We start from the raw sequence: 22,896 nt of genomic DNA, 5'->3' as shown, positions 1-22,896 counted from the left end.
TGGATGCAGATCTCAGGGGAGAAAGGAAACAGCAGGTCAGGGGGACTGTTACCTGGGCCTCATTCTATTTTGGCAGATGACTCAGAGCAAGAAGGGAGGCTGGTAGAGGGAAGAATACCAAATTGGCTACCTCCTGCGGATTTGGGGAAGGGAGGTTGGTTTTCTACCTAAGTGGATCTTCTCCTGCTACAAAGGAAGCATTCTCCATCCCTAACTCACACTAGAAAGGATCAAAGAATCAGTAGAAGTAGGAAAGTGGGAAGACACTAAATACGAAATCCAGTCACTGGGGATGTAGTCCTTCTTGATCTTCAGCATGCCCTGAATACACAGCTGGAGACACAAGCCTCCTGTGGGGGGGTCTGAATCCCAGCTCTGCCAGTTTCTCTATATGGCTATGTGGCTTTTGGCAAAATAAGACCCACTTCAAAAAATTGGGTTAGCAAGAAGACTCAAGGGGAAATGTCTCTTTCTCCCTATTACACTTAGAGGAAGGAGAACCTATGGATATTCTCATTTCATTCTAAATGACACTCAGAATGGGGATTCTAGATGACACTCAGAATGGGGATTCTAGACCCAGTGCTCTAGGCCTTAAATACCAAGCCAAATCTCATGACTTAAAACCAGTCCTCCTGGCTCCAAAATCAGAGAGGAAAACTTATGAGTGGGCCGCTATATACAGATTTAGGGAACAGAAGTTAAATAATAAGAGTGTAAAGCATTTTTTAAAAAAATATTTTATTTATTTGACAGAGACACAGCGAGAAAGGGAACACAAGCAGGGGGAGTGGGAAAGGGAGAAGCAGGCTCCCCGCTGAGCAGGGAGCCCGATGCGGGGCTCGATCCCAGGACCCTGAGATCATGACCTGAGCTGAAGGCAGACGCTTAACGACTGAGTCACCCAGGCACCCCGAGTGTAAAGCATTTTTAAATGAATGAATATTTCCCTTTGCCTTGCTCCACCTCCTTCCAACACTTCATAAATTCCTCTACCTCTTGAGGGAGCCACTCAACCCTACAAGCCTTCTTTGATGAAGAGGTAAGAACTTTCCAGAACCACATTTCTGGGATCCAGTGAAGGTTTAACTAACTGAAGACAGGTGAACTCAGAACCCCTGGAACAGCTCTCCACTAGCCCTCCCACTTCACTGGGGTCTGCCTCCATCCCACTCCATTCCCCTTTTCCCCCTTATGGTCTGAAAGAAGTGGTCAAGTGACTTCACAGATTTTGGCTTGAGAGATGCAAATTAGTCAGGATGGAGAAAATACTTCGGTGACCTCTAGTACTGTCAGATTGCCCCTCGATAACAGAGAAAACAGTACAGTAGAATGACAACAGGTGGCTCTAACCAGGACAGAGTGCCACTCAGAGGCAAGAGCAGTTCCAGACCCCGGTAGTATCGACCAGCCAAGCAGCCTCCTCTGATGTCTCCTATTCCCCGAGCCTGTCCCTCTGGGGCCCAGGTGGGCGGGGCTCCTTTGACACCTTTCCCAGACTCGGCTGGCGTGGGGGGTGGGGGAATCGGGGCCGGAGGCCCGGGCGAGCCAATGCGGGCGGCCCTGCCGGCGAGCAGACCAATGGGCGCGTGGGGGCGTGGTCAGGGCCTCGGGCTCCGAGCGTTTATAACAACTTGGAACGCGGCGACTTGCCGCGCGCTGTTGTGCGGCTGCGGGTTCCCCGCGCGGGTGCGGGTCGTGTACCCCCGGCTCTAGCTCTGCTCTCCCCGCGCAGCCGGCTCCCCCTCCGCCCTCGCTCGCCTCCTGCCCGCCATGGAGCCTTTGGCTTTCCCCCGGCGCCCCGGCCCAGCTCCCTCGGCCGCCCCCGCCCTGACCGCCGAGCTTGCCCGGCCGCTGACCGACGGGCTCATCAAGTCGCCCAAGCCCCAGATGAAGAAGCAGGCGGTGAAGCGGCACCACCACAAGCACAACCTGCGCCACCGCTACGAGTTCCTCGAGACCCTGGGCAAGGGCACCTACGGGAAGGTGAAGAAGGCGCGGGAGAGCTCGGGGCGCTTGGTGAGTGCGATTCCCTCTCGCCGCGCTGCTCGGGGCGGGCGCGGGGCGGGCGCGGGGCGGGCGCGGGGCTTGGCCGCGGACGGTGAGGGATGCAGGCCGGGCCGGGGGCTAGTGCCGTCCTCGGTGGAGTGGCCATCGTTCAGTCTTCGCGCGCGCGCGCGCGTGCGGGGGGGCCGGGGGTGGGGCGGGCATTGGACCTGAGAACCCCAACACTAGCCAGCATGCGATGACTGCCCAGTTAGTGAGGCGGACGGCTGGTGCAGGGTGCATAAAAGATGCATAGTGTCCTGTCTTGAGAAGACTCCCTACAGAAGATGAGACTTCGGTTGAATTTTGCTTGGAGCGTACTGTCCGAAAGAGTGGAATGGGAAGAGGAAGTAGAAGGTGCCTGATCTTAGTATGAGTTTAGTAAATGAGTGTGTGCTTGGATGAATGTGTGAGGTCCAGTTCCTCAACTCAGTTCTTATTATCTGGCAGCCCAGCCTACATGGGGATCTGCACTGGGGTGGGATGGGGTGGAGATGGGCTTGACACTTAGGTCGTTTCTGGCTCTAAAATTGACTCCAAGTTTCATTAGGATGGGTTTTTTATTCTGGGAAATGTGAAACCAGGCTCTGGTGCAAAGTCTACTGTGTCCCAGGATGCCTTTGGGTTTTCAGCCTTTTCAGAAAGATGTCCAGTTAATGTGGGGTCAGAGGACATAGGTAGTAGTAGTAGTGATAGTAGTAGTAATCTGTGAGAACTCGAGCAATTTATTTTATCATTATACTCGGTTTCACCTTCTACAAAACTGAAAAAAAAAAAAAAGACCAAAAACCACAGCCTCCCTCCCAAGCTGCTATGAAGATTGAATGAGCTACAAATGTGAATTTAAATTGATCCTGATACACAGAAGCTGCAGTAAGAACCGATATTTATATCTGGAAAGGCAAATCCTGAAAGGGTAGCGAGTTTGCCAAAAGTTAGTTAACAAACATGTGTTTAATGTGCATAGGAATCACCTGGGGTGCTTCTTTTGAAATACTTATTCTCTGGTTCCACATCCAGAGGATTTTATTCCAAAGTCTAGGATGGGGCCAGATAACCTGCATTTCTTTTTTAAAGATTTTATTTATTTCTTTGACAGAGAGATGGCGAGAGTAGGAACACAAGCATGGGGAGTGGGAGAGGGAGAAGCAGACTTCCTGCCGAGCAGGGAGCTCCATGCGGAGCTCGATCCCAGGACCCCGGGATCATGACCTGAGCTGAAGGCAGACACTTAACGACTGAGCCACCCAGGCGCCCCCTGCATTTTTTTTTAAAGATTTTATTTATTTATTTGAAAGAGAGAGAGTGAGAGAGCACAAGCAGGGGGAGCAGCAGAGGGAGAGGGAGAAGCAGGCTCCCCACTGAGCAGGGAGCCAGATGCCATGTGGGGCTCCATCCCAGGACCCTGGGATCATGACCTGAGCCAAAGGCAGACGCTTAACCAACTGAGCCACCCAGGAGCCCCCCCCCCACCTACATTTTAACAAGCTTTTTAGGGCAGGTGGTCTAGGGACTGTTTTGCAAAATTCCGTTGGGTGCTGGTTATGAGACGTGCATGTGTATTTGTGTGTCCATGGTTTACCCTATGGGCTGTGGGACCGGTGGCCTTCCCAGATTGTTTGCTTTCGCAGTCAGTAACTGGTTTGAAATTCAAGAAGTCATTTCATTGGTGAAGGAGAGTGGGTGCTGGAGAAAGGGAGTGGATTATGGCCTCATCAATAGGGCCGAGTATGTTTTTCCTGCTAAGGCCTGGCACTGTCCCCAGTTGCCTGCTGCCAGGTTACAGCTATTGGGTAATCGTGTACTTCCTGGCTTTCCTTTCTTTCTCTTTCTCTAAAGTGTGAGGGCCCAGTGAGGCTCCAGGCTTGAGACCACTGGGCTCAGGCTTTGTCAGGGGCTTAGCTGCAAAATAGCATGTGCCTCTTGCTGGAGGACAGACTGGGTTGGGGGGACTGGGGTGGCCCAGGAACTGGGAAATTGAGATTGAAGTTGAGATCCCATCAGACTCTTGACCTGGAGCACTGTGTGTGTGTGTGTGTGTGTGAGAGAGTGTGTGTGTGTGTGTGTGAGAGAGAGAGAGAGAGAGATCTCATTGATTCTGGAATGAGATAAACCAGCTTTCAGTTTTCAAACCTCAGTGGCTGTAGGCAGGGATTCCAGCTCTTATTACATCAGAACAGAGAGAATTCAGAAGGTACTCCCCGGCCTCCTGCCTCTCACTGTGTGCAGGGAGCTAAGGTCAGTAGGCATGGGGCCACCCTGATCCACAGACCACCCTGTATTTCTGCAGGGAACTTGCTCAGGGTCTCCGTCCTGCTTGGAGAGTAGCTGCCTGGGGGCTAATGGTTTCTCCGTTCTGGAGAGGACTCCTCTTCCTCACCCCACCCCCACTCCGGCCTCTTCACTGTCCTCCTTTAAGAGAGGCTGACCTGGTGCCTCAGGATCTCCTGTGAGGGAGAGGGACATGAAAATGGCCCATGACATCCCTCAAAATGAACTGAGGTTGTTGGTGGGGGCTAGATTCAGAGGAAAGCCTGCTGGCTGGCTCCCATCCCAATATTCTCTCTACCTGTCTAGCATTTTTCCCTTTCCCAGCCTACCTAGATGAGATTATCAGGGGCCAGATGGGACTGCCCAAAGGGAGGGGCAAGTGGGCAGGACTAATGGCTACTCCAGGAGGGCATCAAAGGAAAAACAAATATTTGCTCTGGATCTTCTCATCTCTGAGTACATTCCTGGTATCCAAATGACATTTCCTCCTGTGACTCTCCCAGCTCCCCTGACTGCCCCTCCCCCCAAAAGAAAAACACCTGCTGGGGTCCCTGGAATGGTAGAATCCACCAAAGCCTTTGGGATGATCTGCATGGCTGTCTTCTCTCCAAGGGGTGCCATGAGGAACATTAGGGGACTCCAAGTGGATAGTGATCTGGGACAGGGATGCTTCTGTGTCTTATATATGTTGGACTGCTGCATGGGATGTCAAAATGTTTGAAAATGACCCAGATGGTCTGATCCCTGCATTGACAGATGGGGAAACTGAGGCCCAGAGAGAGGATGGGACTTGTCCTGTGGCTGGTTAGTGGCATGTCTGCAACGCAGGCTCCTGACTTGACCACCCCAGGCCATGGATGACCAATACTGAGTCTTGGACGGGGAGTTGGCCTTGAGCTGAGCCCGGGCTTGCCTCTGTGTGCTTTGTCATTCCAACAGTGAGCACAAGCCGCCTTTCCCAGAGCTCCAGGCAGTGCTGAGGGTGGGAAGAGTCACTGGGAATGAACTCCCACCCCTACATGTGCTGACTATGTTGAGGGATCCTGGATGAGTGAACTACACGACATTCCTGGGTTTGACCTCGTCAAGGAGGCTGTGTAGCTCAGAGTCAGACCGTAGGTGTTCCAGTTCAGACTCTCTTGCTTACCAGCTCTGTGACCTCTGTGTATCTCCGTTTCCTCCTCTGTCAGTGAAGGAATCTGACCGTAGAGTGGGCGTTATAATACTTCCTACCTCGTGGGGTTCTCAGAGGATGACGTAAGATCATATCTGTAAAGTGCTCAGCATAGGAGCTGACACACACAGTGTTTATCCCAGCAAGGCTAGTTTTGACTCTCTCCTGGGGTACCCATCCTGGGTCTGTGCTGCCCTGAGCAAGAGAATGGGTTGTGCTGTGCTTCTCTAAGCCAAACCGCTTTGGTCTTTGCTTTGTTCAAAGTCCTAGTCTCTCCTTCGGCCCCTGCTCCAGAGAAGGGCTCCGCCTGGCTGGCCACCAAAGTCCTCTTCTGCGTGACGCTGCCCTCCCAGCCCTGACTACACCTGCCTGCTCAGCAGCAGGGAGGGAGGCTCCGGCTGTAGGCGACTCTTGTCCTTGGGCTGTGGCCAAACCACACAAGAGGGCCGGGCAGGGAAGCGCCTTGCCCAGCAACCTGGCAGAGTGGGCAGAGGGTGGCAAGGAGGGGGCGGGCACAACATGGGGCTTAGGGGAGGTGGCTCAGGCTCCCCTCATTCCCGGAGCCCATTCCTGCTCCCTGCCTGAGTCTCTGGCAGGCTTGGTGGGATGGTGAGCCACCCCCAGACCCATTCCCACTCTGCCCAGGCTAGCCCAGGCCAGCCTAACCTCTCCTCCGTTATCTAAATGGGTCATCTTCCAGCTCCTTGCCCTGCCTTCCAGACGGCAGGTGCTCCGTGAAAGGCCAGAGAGGAGTCAAGGATCTTGGCTCCAACTCCTGGTGTTAGCTATGACCGGAGATGCCCAGCTTGCACCCTGTCTCCTGGGACCTGAAACCAGCACCTCTAGATCTTCTTTTTCTAAGACCTGATCCGAGTTCCTGCAGGGGAGGAAGCATCTAACCAATTGAGCCCCCAACACCCATCTCCCCGGTGTGTTTGTGGATCTCTAAGAGGGATGGGGTGCCTGGTGGTACTGCATGGCCTGGCCCAAGGCAGGGGGTGAGCCCTTCCCTTCTCCAAGGGTGGGAGGCAGGGAGCCCGAGGCAGGGCAAGGCACCTGCAAGGAATTTTCGTCTTCTGAGATGGCAGCTTCTGCAGGCAACACCGTTCCATCCTGATTGTGCATTGGTGTGTCAGGAAAACTTGGCAGTCAGTGGACCTTTCTGGACTTTAGCGTTTGCCATTTGCAAAAGGGGATGGGGGATTAGTCCTGCTGTTTTTGCAAAATGGGCCAGCATCCATAGGACTTTTGCCCCAGCAGGTTAACACGGACATAGCACAGGGTCTCCGAACAAGCCCATTCCAACAATCCTTGGCCAGCACCTTCCTGGCGGAGTAGCCAGTGACCCACTTCTGAAGATGCTCAGCAGAAAATGCTAGAGTTTGAAAGGGAGCTTAGAGGTCCTGATGTACACATTCATGAATGGTTCCTTTCTTTCTGGCCTTTGCCCAAACCTTTCTCTCCGCCTATAATGCCCTATATGCCCCTTCCCAGCCTACCCCCTTTGGCTTGAAGATCTAAGATGAAGTTTTCTCCCAGAGGTGGTTTTCCCTGCTCCCCCAGGCAAAGAAAGCTCTCATCAGCACTCCTGGAGTCCCTGGGCAGGCAGGGACCACGACCGTCCTATTCATTACAGTAGATTTAGTTGCCAGTTCTCCCACGGGACTGAGGGCCTTGGTGCAGGGACTATCCATTTTTTGTCTAAGTCTCCAACACCTAGCATAGCACCAGGCACATAGTAGGTGTTCAGCAGATGTTTGAAGAATAAATACCCTTCCATTTTTCAGATGAGGACATTAAAACTAGCCACACTAGTTAACCACATCATTTCAGTGGCTTGTCTTGAGTTGCATGGTTCCATAGGGACAAATAGGAATCAGATACCTGGGCTCTTGACCCCCCTCCCCACTCCACTGACCTGGCATTCACACTTATATTATCACGTAATTGTTGCACCTGGATGTCCCGCCCCACTGAGTAGGGTGGCCATATAACATATCACCTTAACGTGGGTACTTTTACTTTGGAGAGTAAAAGGGGTTCTATTTTTTTTAAATTAGGGTGAGCTTTTTTTTTTTTAAAGATTTTATTTATTTTAGAGATAGAGAGTGAGAGAGCACAAGAGTCGGGGGAGGGACAGAGGGAGAGGGAGAGAGAATCTCAGGCAGACTCCCTGTGAGCACAGAGCTGGAGACGGGGCTCCATCTCACAACCTGGTGATCATGACCTGAGTCGAAATCAAGAATTGGACTCTAAATGAACTGAGCCACCCTGGCGCCCCTAAAAGGGCTCTATTAATAATTATACCAGGATGAACCAGGATTGTCTCTAGGCATGTGGCCTTCCTACCTCTGGGAGATCCACTCAGCAATTGTTCTTGGCTCTGGTTAGTATATTTTAATTCTTTGAGAATGGATGCTCAACTAACTTGCATATGAGAACAAAGGTCTCTCAAATTCATCCTGTAACTGAAGTTGGTTCCACCCATACATGGGAAGAAGGGCAGAAAATCTTATCTGGGTGTTCATTCTGTCAGTCAGGGGATCAGCCCAGTGACTTAGCCAAGAACTACTTATTTGTGATTTGTGTTCACCAGTAAACAGTTGTTGAATGCTTTCTGTATGCTGAGCACATTCTAGGCCTGAGCTGTTTTTATATCTCCTTCACTATGACAGACTAGCCAGCAGATGGTACGGGGCCTGTCCTGTGGGGCAGGAATAGGTTGGGAACAGTGGCCCAGGCCCCCCAGGGCAGTGACACATCGTTCTTCTTGTATGTCACCTGCTTGGAGACTAGTGGAGGCCTGATGACATTACTTGTTTCCTTCATAGGAAGTGCCAGCCAGCTGTGGTCTCCTAGGACCTAATGTGGATAACTTGAGGTGGGGAGGCTGTCCGGGTGGAGGAGGCGCCTTGACCTAGCCCCCTGAGGCCAGAACATGAGCTAGCAGGAAGATGGAGCCGTTCACTGAGGATTAGCAATCCTCACGTGGAATCATAGGCTTCATAGTTGAAAGAAATGGATCTCAGGGTTCAACATTTATACTCTCTACAGACCCAGGGACTCCTAGCCCTGCTCGGACCCTCTTTTTTGGAACCTCATTTCTTTTAGGCCTCGTCTTTGTGAGACCTCTCCCCCTAAGCCTGTGATGATTCATCTCCTTGCTGTATAGGCTTGTGTGTATACAGTTGTAACATGCCTAGTTTTTGCATATATGTGCATCTTAAGCCCTAACTATTTCTGTTTCATTATCTAGATATGTGATTTATATATGGCCTCTTTTTTTTTTTTTTTTTTTTACTACGTATTAACACAATGTTTATGGCCCTTTATCTGAAGAGCTCATAGGACTTTATCTATTGTCTGATTTTTAAATCAAAGAATTTTAGAAAAGAACGAGTCCATAAAATCTCCCCCTCAGGGAGAGAAGGGTGTGGAGAGAGGGGTGCGCAGGATTGATGCTGCAAGTTGAATCCTCCTCGTTGCAGGAGGATTCAAGCCCCTTCCTCCCCATCCCCATCCCCCTGTCCGATTCTAAGCCAGGGATTTTTCTGCTTAGCTCATCAGGGTGGTTTGGAGCACAAGGGCAGGGGGCGGGGGCAGTCGGTGAAGAAAGCCCCTGAGGGGCGCCCCGTCCCGCGCCGTCCCCTGCAGCTGCACCGTGGGCCTCTCCCGCATCTTGGGGAGGAGGCTCCATGGTGACAGGTCCCTCCCGCTGCCATTGTCCTCCCTGACCTGCTCCGGGAGAGCACAAGAGCTGGGCCTCCCCTCTTTCAAGGATGCAGCTCCAGGGGAGGAGCGGGGCGGAGGGCACGCCATCCCTGGGCCGTTGCCGGGGCGACCGGGCTGGCCATTGTGCGCGGCTCCCCTCACGGGATTAAGGCTGTTCCGCATTCTTGTCCGATGGGGAGCGCAGGCCTGCTCGGCGCGGTCCCCGCGAGCCGGAAGCCATTGTCCGCCTCCAGAGCCTTGTGAAAGGGGGGATTAGAGGCCCCTCCCCTGAAGCTGTGGTTTCCTTTCTCCCCCGTCTCCTTCTGAACCTTGAGGGGAGGCAAACCCTCCTGGGACTTGGAATGCGAAGCAGTTTCCCTCAGTCTGGGCCTTCAGATTTTGTCACAAGGCGTCCACCTCCCCTGAAGAGGAAGTCTTGAATTTACCATTCGTGTCCTTGGACGGGCCTCGTCAGGAACTGACCGGCCCTGTGGCACCCCACCTGGCCCCCCGCCCAGCACCTCGGGGCCCCCCCACCCTGCATTTGTAGGGCTGGTCCCCGGCCTCAGAGCGGGAGAGCACCTTTCGCGGCCTCCCTCGGCCTGTTGTTGCACAGAAAAGGCAACGGAGGCTCTGAGAGGGGGTGGGACTTGCTCCTAGGGACAGTGACCCCAGGTCCCCTGACTGTCCCCCAGGCCGCGTTTTCCGCAGGCGGGGAAGGCTTCTTGTCACTCTCCTCTTTCTGCCCCCGTGGCTGCTCAGTGGGACAGGGCAGAGAAAGCAGGGGCTCCTCGGGCTCTAAGAGTTCTGCTTCCTGGCCTGGCATCTTGGCACTTCTTTCATTTCCTCTTGCCTCACCCCACCCTTCCTGAACCCACCGCACTTGCCAGCCCCCGGGCTAGATCCTTATATGGTAGTTGCACCTTTGCCGAGGAGACAGCAAAGCCCAGGGGACGCTCACTGTCTGGTTGGTTGTTTGTTGCTAGGAGAGGGACATTCCTTACCGAGACTGAGGGGACTGGTGTGGGGTTTTTTTTCATAATTTTTTTGTGGTTAAAAATATATATAACATATAATTTACCATTTTAAGCATTTTAAAGGTACAATTCAGTGACCTATTAGGTACATTCACAATGTTATGCAAACATCCGCACTACCCATTTCCAGGATCTTTTCATCACCCCACACAGAAGCTCTGTACCCATGAAACAATAGCGCCCCCCCACCTCCATCCACCCCCACCACCACCCTGGGAATCGCTGTTCTACTTTCTGCACCATGCTTTTGCCTATTCTGGTTACCTCCTATACGGAAAATCCGACAGGGGCACCTGGGTGGCTCAGGTCATGATCCCAGGGGGCTCCCTGCTCAGCGGGGAGTCTGCTTCTCCCTCTGCCCTTCCCGCTCGCTCGTTGTGCTCCCCTCCTTGTCTCTCTCTCTCTCTCTCTCCAATAAATAAATAAAATCTTTAGGAAAAAAGAATCGTCCGGGGGGTGGGAGGATGGGTTAGCCTGGTGATGGGTATTGAGGAGGGCACGTTCTGCATGGAGCACTGGGTGTTTTGCACAAACAATGAATCATGGAACACTACATCTAAAACTAATGATGTAATGTATGGGGATTAACATAAGAATAAAAAAATTAAAAAAAAAAAAAGAATCGTCCATCTGTACTTGTGTGTCTGGCTTCTTTCACTTAGCATAATGTTTTCAAAGTTCATTCCTGTTTGTGCCGGTTAGTCACTGCGCGACCTTGAGCAGGTCTTTTAACCTCCCCGGGTCCCAGTTTTCTCCCCTACCAGTGAGGGCGATGGAACTTTCTGGGCCTACCTCTCAGGACGGCTGGAAGGGGCCCATGTGTTAGTAACAATGTGACAGATGCTCGTTCAGCGCCTCCTGTGTGCCCAGCACCATGTGTGGTGTCAGGGATCCAGGGCTGAGCAAAACCAGGCCAACCCTTGTCCTCGTGGTGTCGTATATGCTAAGTTTGCTTTGTAAGTCATAAAGCGTTGGCCGTATAAATGCAGGTTGTACCTTCCTTGTTCATCTGTGGACTCTGAATAAGGTCACCGGCCCGTGCTCCTTCCCGCCGTGTGGACTGCGCCTAACCCAGGTGCTCCAGAGAAGGTGCTCTCCAGCCTCTCTGTCACCTACCCTGGGGCGGGGTGGAATGGTTTCTCTGGGTGCACGACACCGAGGACTTCGTAACAGCTGCAGGCGGCCAGGGTCAGAGCTCCCAGAGTATCCTTAGGGAAGCCTTTACCTGCCAGACCTTTCTCCTCAGTCTCCTGCATTCTCTGTTCCCAGGTGGCCATCAAGTCCATCCGGAAAGACAAAATCAAAGATGAGCAAGACCTGATGCACATTCGGCGAGAGATTGAGATCATGTCGTCACTCAACCACCCCCACATCATTGCCATCCATGAAGGTACAGAGGCAGGGCATTCGAAGCTGTGTGTGTGTGTGTGTGTGTGCACGTGCACGCGCGCGCACGCAGTCAGAACAGAGAACACAAAGAAGTGAAAAAGACACAGGCTTTAGCGTTGGACAAAAGGTGGATTTGAAACCCAGCTGTAGGACTTCGGGCAACTAATTTAATTAGGCTCTGGGTAGGGCCTCAGTTCCTCGTTTGTAAAACGGGACAATCCCACCTACATCACAGGGTAGCTGCAAAGATCAAATTAAATGTCACTGAGTATTCACTCATGGGAGGAACTCAACGGACTGTAGGCTTTCTTGTTGTCATTGTTAGGTTTTCCATAATGGAACACTACCTCCCCAACCCAGTGAGATCCTTAGCATTCTGGGGGAGGCTGGAACACACATAGACCTGTACCTGTCTCAGGTGCGTGGAGGTTATTCTTCACCCGTCCCAAGAGCCAGGCCTCCTACAGTCTGACCTGGACTCTGAATCATTCCTGCCATGGGGCTGGCTCCCACCTTTCCTCATCTTTCTTAGCCTCCTCTTGCTCTGACATCAGTGTTGGCTTTCCACCCCATCTGCTCTGTTCCCTGTGACCCAGACAACCAAGTGAGCAAGAGAGGGTGACAAGGGAAAGAGGGGGAGCATGCTCCCACACACGCCTGTCTGCTGCCAGCCTTTACATAATATCAGTTAGATGGAAAACCAGGGGTAGCAGTAGCAGCAAGAGGGAGGGAAGGAGGCCTGTGGCTTTGACCTCCATCTGAATATTCCTGGTGGGAAGTCAGGGAGAAGTCTTTCCTTGGTTCTGTCCATAGGAAGACTAAGGGCGTGTCCACTTAGCCACACGGAGCCCAGGCAAGTGGCTGAGAAGGCTAATTGTGGCTCTCTGTATTTCCCCCAGGGAAGAGTGGGTAGATGACAGAGTATTGGTTAAGCCAGCTTGAGCTTGGTGATTGGGCAGAGAGAGAGAGAAAGCGTGAATTCTCCCCTACACCCATACCTCCAGCTACATCTGGGAACTGAGTCTTGAAGCTTAGGATGTGGATTCTCCTGCCCCTCAGATTCCACGATTGTAGGTAGGGGTGTCACAGCTACTGTGTGACAGGCACACCCCCTCCCCACCCATCCCCAGCCTGCCATAGTCTTCAGAAGATACGGACTCGGGGGAGGCTCCAGTTTTAGGAACATAGCAGCTCTCCAGAATGTACCCTGGCTAGCTCTTGACCTCCAGTTTCACGGCACAAAGGCTGCACGCACCCCTACAGACATCTGGAGGACCACGGGAGTAGGGTCTCACCTGGGTACCTCCCAGGAGACGGGGCCACCATGCGTCAGGACCACTTGCCTGTGTGGGAGAGGAAAAGAGCACAGTTCTCCCAGCCATGTATCCAATCGCCTGGCACCCGGGATTCCTCGGGCAGAAGCCTCCTCTCTCTGCTCCTTCCCCCAGGCTAGACAGCAGTAGTTCTGGGGCTGGCTCAGCAAGCCAGACTCCTAGGACTCGTTTGACACAGAGATGTAACGTCGCAGACATACATGCTCTGACCACACCTAGCCAGTTTGATGAACCAGTCCTTCCCTACACTTCTAGGCAGCTCGAGCTAGGACAAAGCCTGAGTGGCACATGAGCTGGGATGGGCTCATTGCCAGGAAGTCAAAGATGCTGAGGGTACAAGATCTCTAGCTCAGTCTTCCATGGTACTGTAGAGTTTACAAACCACATTCATGTACCTTTGTCCCTCTTCGGATCCTTGAGGCAAACATTATTATGGGCATTCTTTTTCAAGTTTACGCACGAGGATGCTGATCATAAATATAACAGTAGGCACCATTTATCGTGTGCTTGCTTATATGTCAGACCCCATGCCAGCTTGCTCAGCCAGCCCCAGAGCTATCCCTGACTTCTCTCTCTGTCTTCCCCAGCCCTGTGAGGTTACCATTATATCCCACTCTTCAGATGAGGAAATTGAGGCACACTGGTTGAATAATTTGCCAAGGTCACCCGGCTAGTCAGTGATGGGGCCAGGATTCAAACCCCAAACCTGAATTCTTACTGATGTATCTGGATGAGATTTGCCCACCATCCCAAGGTACAAAGTACCAGATTCTGAGCCAGAGGACATGACTTAGTCTCATCCCTTGATGTCCTTGCTTTCCTGGGAATTTGCAGGCTGGTTTTAAGAATCCTCAAAAGCCTGGGGTGCCTGGGGGGCTCAGTAGGTTAAAGGTCGGACTCTTTTTTTTTTTTTAAAGATTTTATTTATTTATTTGAGAGAGAGAATGAGACAGAGAGAGCATGAGAGGGGGGAGGGTCAGAGGGAGAAGCAGACTCCCTGCTGAGCAGGGAGCCCGATGCGGGACTCGATCCCGGGACTCCAGGATCATGACCTGAGCCGAAGGCAGTCGCTTAACCAACTGAGCCACCCAGGCGCCCAGGTCGGACTCCTGATTTTGGTTCAGGTCATGATCTCAGGGCCATGGGATCGAGTCCCGTGTCAGGCTCTGCGCTCAGCACGGAGTCTGCTTGTCCCTCTCCCTCTGCTCCTCCCCTTGCTCTTTCTCTTTCTTAGATAGATAGATAGATAGATAGATAGATAGATAGATAGATAGATAAATGGAAAGAATCCTCAAAAGCCCGAACTTGCAAAGAGAGGGAGGATAAGCCAGTTCCCTTGGCCTCACCTCGTGGCTCCTTCAGCAGCCCTGTTCCTGCCCTTACTTGCCCCCGTCCCATCCCGCGAGCAGATATCCCTGCAGGAAGGTCCTGTCTAGTTTGGGTGCGGGGCGGGGGGGCGGGGGGGGAACGTGTGACCCCCCGGGGGGGGCAGCGCACTCTGGAAGGGCCTGACAGTCCCACCTTGCTCTGCCCCAGTGTTTGAGAATGGCAGCAAGATTGTGATCGTCATGGAGTACGCCAGCCGGGGCGACCTGTACGACTACGTCAGCGAGCGGCAGCGGCTCAGCGAGCACGAGGCACGTCATTTCTTCCGACAGATCGTCTCGGCCGTGTACTACTGTCACCAGGTGAGGCCCCCGCTGTGCGCCCCCTATCCCGAGGGGCAGTCCCTGGGGCTCTGGGACTGGCTTGCCCCAGACAGATCCACAACCTGCCCAGGATCCCACAGGGAGACTGAGGCAGAGGCAAACTTCTGTCTGGACTCTGAGGCCTGGGGATGTTGGCGTCTCTCGCTGTGGCCCCAAGGGGTGGAAGGGTCTGTGATCCATCATACTCCGTTCCGATGAGATGGGTGTCCCCAGCCTACGCATACTCCCCCGCCTTGGCCCCCTTTGTGTTGACCTCACTTTCCAGACTAGGCCTTCATGTCCTCCTGTCCTTCTTGGGGATCTCCCCCTGACCCTCTTTCCTCCCTCCCTCTTTCAGAATGGGATTGTCCACCGGGATCTCAAGTTGGAGAACATCCTCTTAGATGCCAATGGAAATATTAAGGTGAGCCCACTTCTTTGCTTCCCACAGCTCCCTACCCCATCCCAGCCTTTCTGCCCTGTTTCCTCGTCAAGTGTCTATCTCTAAGCACTTAAGGGATTCTAGAAGCTCAGATTTAGATGTTCGTACCAGTAGGGAACTCAGCCATCATCCTTTCCAGTACCTCGTTTTATGGATGAAGACCTGAGGCTTCAAGATAAGGGGTGACTGACCCAAGGTCCCATGGCAAGGGAGTGGTTGCGTCGGGGCTAGAACCAAGGTCTGCTGATTCCCCAGCCAGTGCTCTTGACGTAACCGGCTAATAGGAGCCTAGATCTAGGGTCAGCTTTTGCATGCAATCTTGGGCCTGGCAGGGAGAGAGGGCCATGGCCTCAGTTCTCCCCACCTGCCTGCACGCATACACACACATATTAATCTGCTGCCATTCGGTAGCCCTTTTGGCACTTTCCTCCATAGACCAAGCACCCCGGCACCAGCTTTCTGCCTCCTGCAGCTGCTGAATTCCCGCGCCTCAATTGTTAAGCTGAGGTCTGAGAGGTGCTGATGGCATAAACTCAGATCTCAGGGCTGGAAGGGGGAAATGACAAGGGCTGGCCCCTGCAGGTGCCTGGGAGGGCTCCAACCCTGCACTAGAACACTCCTCAGAATCTTCCTGAACCCAACACACAGTCCCTTCCCTTCAGTGGCCCTTGAACCCATGCCCTGAAGTACCCTGGCACTGAGTTTATTCCCCTTATCCAGCCAATTCCCGGAGCAGGTGGGGCTTTCTTTGATGCTAAGCAGGGGGAGGGGAGGCAGAGCCAGGAAACTCACATAACCAGACAGGCACGAACTTTCCCATCTGAACCAATCATCTGCCTCTTTATGGGCTTCAAATGGTAACTGCTTGATAAGAGGCCAATAAAACCATAAATGAAGGAGCTAGAGTTTCATAAACAGCCCCTCCCCACCCTGGGCACCCATGACGCTCTGCTGGGGGTGAAGAGGTGGGGAGCAGCAGGGCATTGGCCTCTGCTTCTATCTGAGGATAGCTGGGGGAAAGGGTCTCTCTGGGGAAGGAGAAGATGGGCCTGGGGCCTCTCAAGCCCTCGGTATCAGATGGCTCAGGGAATCCTGCAAGAAGATTCTCTCTTCTGGGCTCTAACCACAGCCCTGATTTTTGTTCTGACTTCACCCTTGCTTCTTACTGTACTGGCGTGACCCCAGGTTCCTGCCACTACATTCCTGCCCAGCTATGGGCAGAGAGGAGCCCTTTGCTAGGAAGGGCCGGCCAACCCTTGCACGGTAATCACTAATGGGGCTGGCTGGCCTCGGAGAGCCATGGCGTTGGCATGAGCAGTCAATTCTCTCCCTACAACGGGTAGACCCTTCCTTCAGTCACTAAGTGTCGGTTGAGTCCCATCCTTGGGTCACACCTGTGCTAAGAGCTGCAGGAGAGGTGGGGGCAGAAGGAGGTGAGCACAGGGAACATGCTGACACGGTAATAGGAGGAGGGAGACTGATGAGCAGGGACTACCGCCAGCCACTGGAAACGGTGGGGCTTTGTGGGAAAAGGAGGTCTCAGGGGAGGTGGGCTTGCCGGGTCAGGAGGATGTTTATAGGCAGGAGAGTGCATCCCTGGAGTGGGGGTCCAGCATCAGCAAAGGGGCCGGGGGAACAGGGAGGACCCCGGAGCCTCCACACACCGAGGCATTCTTCACTGACACAACATCCACAAGATGCTCTCTTGCAGGGCCTGAGCTGTGTTGTCCGTGCCGTGGGGGGCAGGGGTCCCGGCACCCTTTCCTCCTGCGAAGGCCTGGATTTCCCTGGGATCTGGAGAAGGGTGGGCCGAGAGCTGCAGAACAATCCAGGCCTTGGCATGACCCCCGCCTGTGTTTGACCCACTCCTACAGATCGCGGACTTTGGGCTCTCCAACCTCTACCACCAGGGCAAGTTCCTGCAGACGTTCTGCGGGAGCCCCCTGTACGCCTCCCCCGAGATCGTCAACGGGAAGCCCTACACGGGCCCGGAGGTGAGTGTCTGCTCTCCACCCGCAGCCTGCCTCCACCACTGACGGTGCCTCTAGATTGTCTGAGAGAGGTGGGCTGGCTTTCCAGTTCTTCCCCTCTTCAGAGCACAAAACTCCACCCCCACCCTTCACACAAAAGTCGGGACTTGTCAGGTCCTAGCAGGAGCAGCAAAACTGGGCCGAGAACTTAAGTCTGCTGACCCCCCAGTCTGGTTTTGTGCCCGCTCACCTTCCTAGTTGCTGTTCTCTTTCCTGGCCCCCGGCTAGGCTCCCTGAGAGCTGGGCTCTCTCACCACCACCCCATCCTGCCCAGAAGGGATGACCTCACCACTGCTCTCGCTGGTGGCCGCCCCTCCTACCTGCAGGGGATGGACAACACCTGTCCTCCTGAACCTTAGTCCCTCTACAGCGTCACCCTCTTTGCTCCTGGGTCCCAGAGGGAGGTGGTCCTCAGATGCCCCGGCCCCCTGAGTTCTCCAGCATGTACCCCTTTCTTCTCTGGTGTTGCTGGATGACCTCCAGCCTGTAGCATTCAGGCCTCCTCGCTGACCCTCTCTCTCTTTCTCTCTCGCTCCCTAGGTGGACAGCTGGTCCTTGGGTGTCCTTCTATACATCCTGGTGCATGGCACCATGCCCTTTGACGGGCAGGACCATAAGACGCTGGTGAGACAGATCAGCAACGGGTCCTACCGGGAGCCGCCTAAACCCTCCGGTGAGTGAGAGGTGCAGGTGTCCTCCAGGCCCCGTGTGTCCTCCCCTTGTTCCTGAGGTGGGCACCAGCCAGGAGCAGGGAAGTGAAGAGGCCCACCCCCCACCTGCTGTCCTCTCTCTGCCTCCAGGGTCTGTGACTCCCAGAGGGAAAGTGCATCCCTTCTCTCTGGTATGGGCATGCTGCTTCATACTTGGGAAGTGCTTCTGATGGTTTAACTTGGATCCTCTTTGCTGCAGTCACCTCATTCCCGACTGCTCTAGGGCTCGTCCTTAGAAGTCTCTTTGTCCTTTCACATCCGGTGGCAGGGCAGGAAGAAGGGTGTGAGAACCTTGGTTTACTCTTGAGCACAGCCCTTCCCCTCAGGGTTGCATTTCCGGGAAGAAACACCGAAGTAGAGCAAGGCTAAAGAAGGGGCCCTGGTCCCGAGGGGCCGAGGCAAGGAAGAAGAAATGGGCAGTCAATCCCAGAAAGCTGGAGGCTATGGGGAGCTGGCCGGGCTGTGGCATCTGCATGCCCAGGTGGGACTAGACGCATCTGACACAGGGGTGCGCAGTCTTAGCACAGATCGGGGTGAACCGGTGAGAGGGGCTGCAGGGTGCCCATTCCCGTGGCTGCCAGGCTGAAGCCCCCGTCTTCTGTCTGCCAGATGCCTGTGGCCTGATCCGGTGGCTATTAATGGTGAACCCCACCCGCCGAGCCACCCTGGAGGATGTGGCCAGTCACTGGTGGGTCAACTGGGGCTACGCCACCCGTGTGGGGGAGCAGGAAGCTCTGCATGACGGAGGGCGCCCTGGCAGCGACTCTGGCCGGGCCTCCGTGGCTGACTGGCTCCGGCGGTCCTCCCGCCCTCTCCTGGAGAACGGGGCCAAGGTCTGCAGCTTCTTCAAGCAGCACGCGTCAGGCAGCAGCGGCATCGCCCCAGGCCTGGAGCGCCAGCATTCACTGAAGAAGTCCCGCAAGGAGAACGACATGGCCCAGTCCCTCCAGGGGGACCCGGCAGACGACCCCTCCGTTCGCCCTGCCAGGGGCAACCTCAAGCTGCCCAAGGGCATTCTCAAGAAGAAGGCACTGCCGTCGTTGGAAGCGGCGAGGGAAGACCCTGAGCCCAGCCCAGGCCCCGCAGACCCAGGACAGGCTGGCCCCCTGCTCCCCAAGAAGGGCATCCTCAAGAAGTCGCGGCAGCGGGAATCTGGCTACTACTCCTCCCCTGAACCCAGTGAGTCTGGGGAGCTCCTGGATGCAGGGGACGTGTTTGTGGGTGGGGGCTCTGAGGAGCAGAAGCCCCCCCAAACCTCAGGGCTGCCCCTCCATCGCAAAGGCATCCTCAAACACAATGGCAAGTTCTCCTGCACGGCCCTGGAGCTCCCAACCCCCACCGCCTTCGGCTCCTTGGACGAACTGGCCTCCCCTCACCCTCTGGCCCGGGCCAGCCGCCCCTCAGGGGCTATGAGTGAGGACAGCATCCTGTCCTCTGAGTCATTCGACCAGCTGGACTTGCCTGAACGGCTCCCCGAGCCCCTGCTGCGGGGCTGTGTGTCTGTGGACAACCTCATGGGGCTTGAGGAGCCCCCCGCAGAGGGCCCTGGAAGCAGGGGCCTGAGGCGCTGGTGGCAGGACCCCTTGGGGGATAGCTGCTTTTCCCTGACGGACTGCCAGGAGGTGACAGAGGCCTACCGACAGGCACTGGGGGTCTGCTCCAAGCTCAGCTGAGGGTGGGGAGGGGAGGGTGGGCACTGCCCTGCCCTGGGCAGGTTCTAAAATGCAGCTGGCTGCACCCCGAGGGGAGACCGCCACGTCCCCCACTCCCAAGACTAGCCCCCTGGCCAGGAGTTGAGCCCTAGGGAGGGCTGGATGGGAAGTGGGCAAGTAAAGCACGTCAAGGGAGGGTTCAGGTCTTCAGCCCTGGGGAACAGAGAAGACAGTAGAGGGGAAAAGCTAGCAGAGAGCGAGGAGGGGAAGGCCTGGGGCCAGTCCAGGTGGCCCCCTTCCTGTTCACACCGTAGGGCCACAGGCGTCCGGAAAGAGCACTCAGAGCCCGTCTCCTTTCTTGCACTGAGTAAGTTTTGTGCATGGTGACTTCCTGCCAAGGTGGGGATGGAAACTCTCCCCATACAGGTCCCATCCCCACCTGCCGCTAAAACTGGAATGTGGCACCCCCTCATGTGCCCGGGGTGTCCTGGGAATGGTCTCCTAGAGGGTACCCGTCCTGATTTATCTCCGCAGTAAGAGAACACAACCTCTATCTCCTCAAAGGTTCTCTCCCCTTTCCCACCCTCCAAACACGGCCCAAGCCTCCGGGAGTCGGAGTCACTGCTAAGAATCTAGAAGACTTGAAAGGGCTCAGGCTGCTGCTATTAGATTTCATCTCATGGGGCCCAGATTCCCCTGGACCCCACCTTGGACCTCGAAGACTCTAAACTTCTCTGACCTCCAAGCTGCTCCTGCTACTGAGAATGGATGTGTTTATTACTCTGGGCTTTCGGGACCCTGGAATGCCCTTATTTATTTTTATGTGTTCAGCTCTGTCTTTTAAAAAAGCTGTTTTCAATAATGTGAATACTGTGTTCTGGGAAAATCCACTGTGACGTCTAAGTTTTGTGAACAGGGAGATCTTTATGCAATGATTCCCTACTGATCGTGGAGGTGGGCGGGTAATCAATCCACATGTCCCGCTGCACTGTCAGGAGGGCCTCTGGCTCCCTGGCTCCATGCCCTGACTCTGTCTACCTGATGGTCCTTCTTCCTTCCTCTGTGACCGGAAAGGACCACTCCATTAAAAACCAGAACCGTGATCGGAAAATAGCCTCTGTTGTTCTGTTGGGGCAGGTGGGGTGCAGGGGTTTGAGCCTCCTCTTAACCCACACTCCCCCTGGGCTGTCACAGGTGGGATCTGGAGCACCTGCTTCATAAAAAAAAACAAACCGCAACCCCAAAAAGCCCAGCTCGTAGCTCCCGGCTCTGGCCCGTTAAGCAGGTGGGGAGCCCTGGACGGACGTGCCCAGTTTGGCACTAAAGGAGGAGTTGGGTTTGGTGGATTATACAGCCCCGCCCCCACCCTCCCGCATCTCCCACCCCTCCCCCAGCGTTCTCCGTCCCCAGCAGCTTGAAGACCCCCCCTCCGCCTTTATTCGCTCCCTCCAAAGACATCCCCTTTCCTCCAGTGCTGGGCAGCTGCTACCCCTCTGGCCCCTTGCCGCCCGCCTCCTCCAGGAAGTAAAGAATGCTTGGAATGCCCCCCTCGTCGGCCAGCCCTCTCAGCCCCCTGCGGAGCATTCCCCAAAGCCAGCTCCATTGAGAAACTCCCAGGCTCCGAGGGCCGGGATGAAAGCGAGGATGGGGACAAAGTACAGGCCGGCAGCCGGCTGGCTCCGGCTTCGAGCGGGCTCCCTCCCCCACGCCCTCCCCGCGGTTGGCAGCCACTGGCCCCGGGACATCCCCAGGCCGGGCCAGCTCCGCAGCACACCTGTCCTCCTGCTGGCCACCAGTGCCTGCCAGGGCAGAGCATCTGGACCTTTGCTCCTCCTCCCTGCATCTGGGGGGCAGGCACGGTCGCGGGGTGCGGGGAAGAAGTGAGGAGGCCGCTAACGGGGCAGAGATGTGAGCGCAAACGAGAAGTTGCGTAGGCTACACCTGGGGTATTGCGGTCGGGTATCTTGGAGGTCTGGAGAAAGAGGGAGGGTCTTTACCCTCAAGAAGCAGAGTTCCGCCGTGGAGCTGGCCGTGCTCACTTACTCATTCAACTCTGGAGTCAAGCCCTGTTTGTGTGCTAAGCTCAGTGGAAGACAGCGAATTGCTGCATCCCCAGTGCCGCACTTAAGATCTTAGGCTCAAGGGGCGCCTGGGTGGCTCAGTCGATTGAGCGTGGGACTCTCGATCTCAGCTCAGGTCTTCATCTCACCGTCATGAGTTAGAGCCCAGCATCTTTTTAAAAAAAAAAAAAAAAAAGATCTTGGGGCACCTGGGTGGCTCAGTTGTTAAGCATCTGCCTTCGGCTCAGGTCATGATCCCGGAGTCCTGGGATCGAGTCCCACATCGGGCTCCCTGCTCCGCGGGAGGCCTGCTCCTCCCTCTCCCACTCCCCCTGCTTGTGCTCCCTGTCTCTCACTGTGTCTCTCTGTCAAATAAATTAAATCTTAAAAAAAAAAGTTTCTTAAAAAAAGATCTTGTCCTCAAGGAGGTTGCAAACTGGCCGGCAAGCTGGCATGCATAAAAATACATAAAATTCAAAAGAGAGATTGTAGTCAATTCAGGTAATGTTGAAAGGGAGTTTGGATAACCGAAAAGCATTGCATCTTAAGAAATAATAATGGGGCGACCATTTATTAGGTACTTTTAATTTTATTTTATATTTTTAAGATTTTATTTATTTATTTGAGAGAGAGACGGAGAGAGAGCACAAGCCGGGGGTGGGGTGGGGGGGCAGAGGGAGAAGCAGACTCCCCGAGGAGCAGGGAGCCCGATCCCAGGACCCTGAGATCATGACCTGAGCCGGAGGCAGACACTTAACCAACTGAGCCACCCAGGCGCCCCTTATGAAGTACTTCTACATCAAGCACTTTATATGTGTTATTTAATGCTCATGAGAGTGTCATTAATTTGGTACAATTTTTATCATTCTCATGTTACAGAAGAAGAAATTGAGATGCAAAAACATTAAGTAACTTACCTGGCTAGCAGGTGGAAAAACCAGAACCCAAATCCAGGTCTATGGGATGCCAAATATTAGCAGGGGTGGGGGGAAAGAACTACAAATAGTTACAAATACTTACTGAGCATCTCTTGTGCACTAGGCTTTTTTCCAGGTGCAAGGAATTTGGCAATTTCCTCAGCCTGAAATGCCTTCCCCTGGTCTCCACAAGCCCCAAAAGGGAACTGAGAAAAAAAGAGGGTGGGTGGGAGTGGGGAGGGGGGAGAAGCTGAAGTTGGGGGGACAGGATGGGAGAGAGGGGGGAGGCCACAGTGGAGGGAAACTGGCAATGTGGGGGAGGGAGAGGCCACAGCCCGGGCAGCCCTGTCCTATCAGCATATCTGGGAAGGGGGTGGGGTGCGTGGAATTTCTGGGAAGGAGAGAGAACAGAGGTGTTTGGTCCTGAGGTCTTTG

At 54.4% G+C, this 22,896-nt stretch overlaps 1 protein-coding gene across 1 annotated transcript; it reads left to right on the top strand.

Moving 5' to 3' along the window:
• The first annotated feature begins 1,641 nt into the window (after positions 1 to 1,641).
• Positions 1,642 to 20,587, top strand: NUAK2 (NUAK family kinase 2). Its single transcript, XM_006737039.3, has 7 exons — positions 1,642 to 2,019; positions 11,509 to 11,629; positions 14,499 to 14,650; positions 15,009 to 15,074; positions 16,967 to 17,086; positions 17,663 to 17,795; positions 18,442 to 20,587. Exons 1-7 carry the CDS (start codon positions 1,774 to 1,776, stop codon positions 19,503 to 19,505), a joined length of 1,902 nt encoding a protein of 633 aa, XP_006737102.2. The 5' UTR covers positions 1,642 to 1,773; the 3' UTR covers positions 19,506 to 20,587.
• The last annotated feature ends 2,309 nt before the right edge of the window (positions 20,588 to 22,896 follow it).

The sequence above is a fragment of the Leptonychotes weddellii genome, chromosome 6 (genome assembly GCF_054177405.1).
Source record: "Leptonychotes weddellii isolate Sample4059 chromosome 6, ASM5417740v2, whole genome shotgun sequence".
Lineage (NCBI taxonomy): Eukaryota > Metazoa > Chordata > Mammalia > Carnivora > Phocidae > Leptonychotes > Leptonychotes weddellii.
Note: the sequence above shows the minus strand (reverse complement) of the source record. Positions and strands in the feature narration are given on the sequence as shown.

Coding starts and splice junctions, on each gene's coding strand:
- NUAK2 (XM_006737039.3), top strand. CDS start 1,774: ATGGAGCCTTTGGCTTTCCCCCGGCGCCCCGGCCCAGCTCCCTCGGCC. Junction 11,630..14,498: donor CATCATTGCCATCCATGAAG/GTACAGAGGCAG, acceptor GCTCTGCCCCAG/TGTTTGAGAATGGCAGCAAG. Junction 17,087..17,662: donor AGCCCTACACGGGCCCGGAG/GTGAGTGTCTGC, acceptor CTCGCTCCCTAG/GTGGACAGCTGGTCCTTGGG.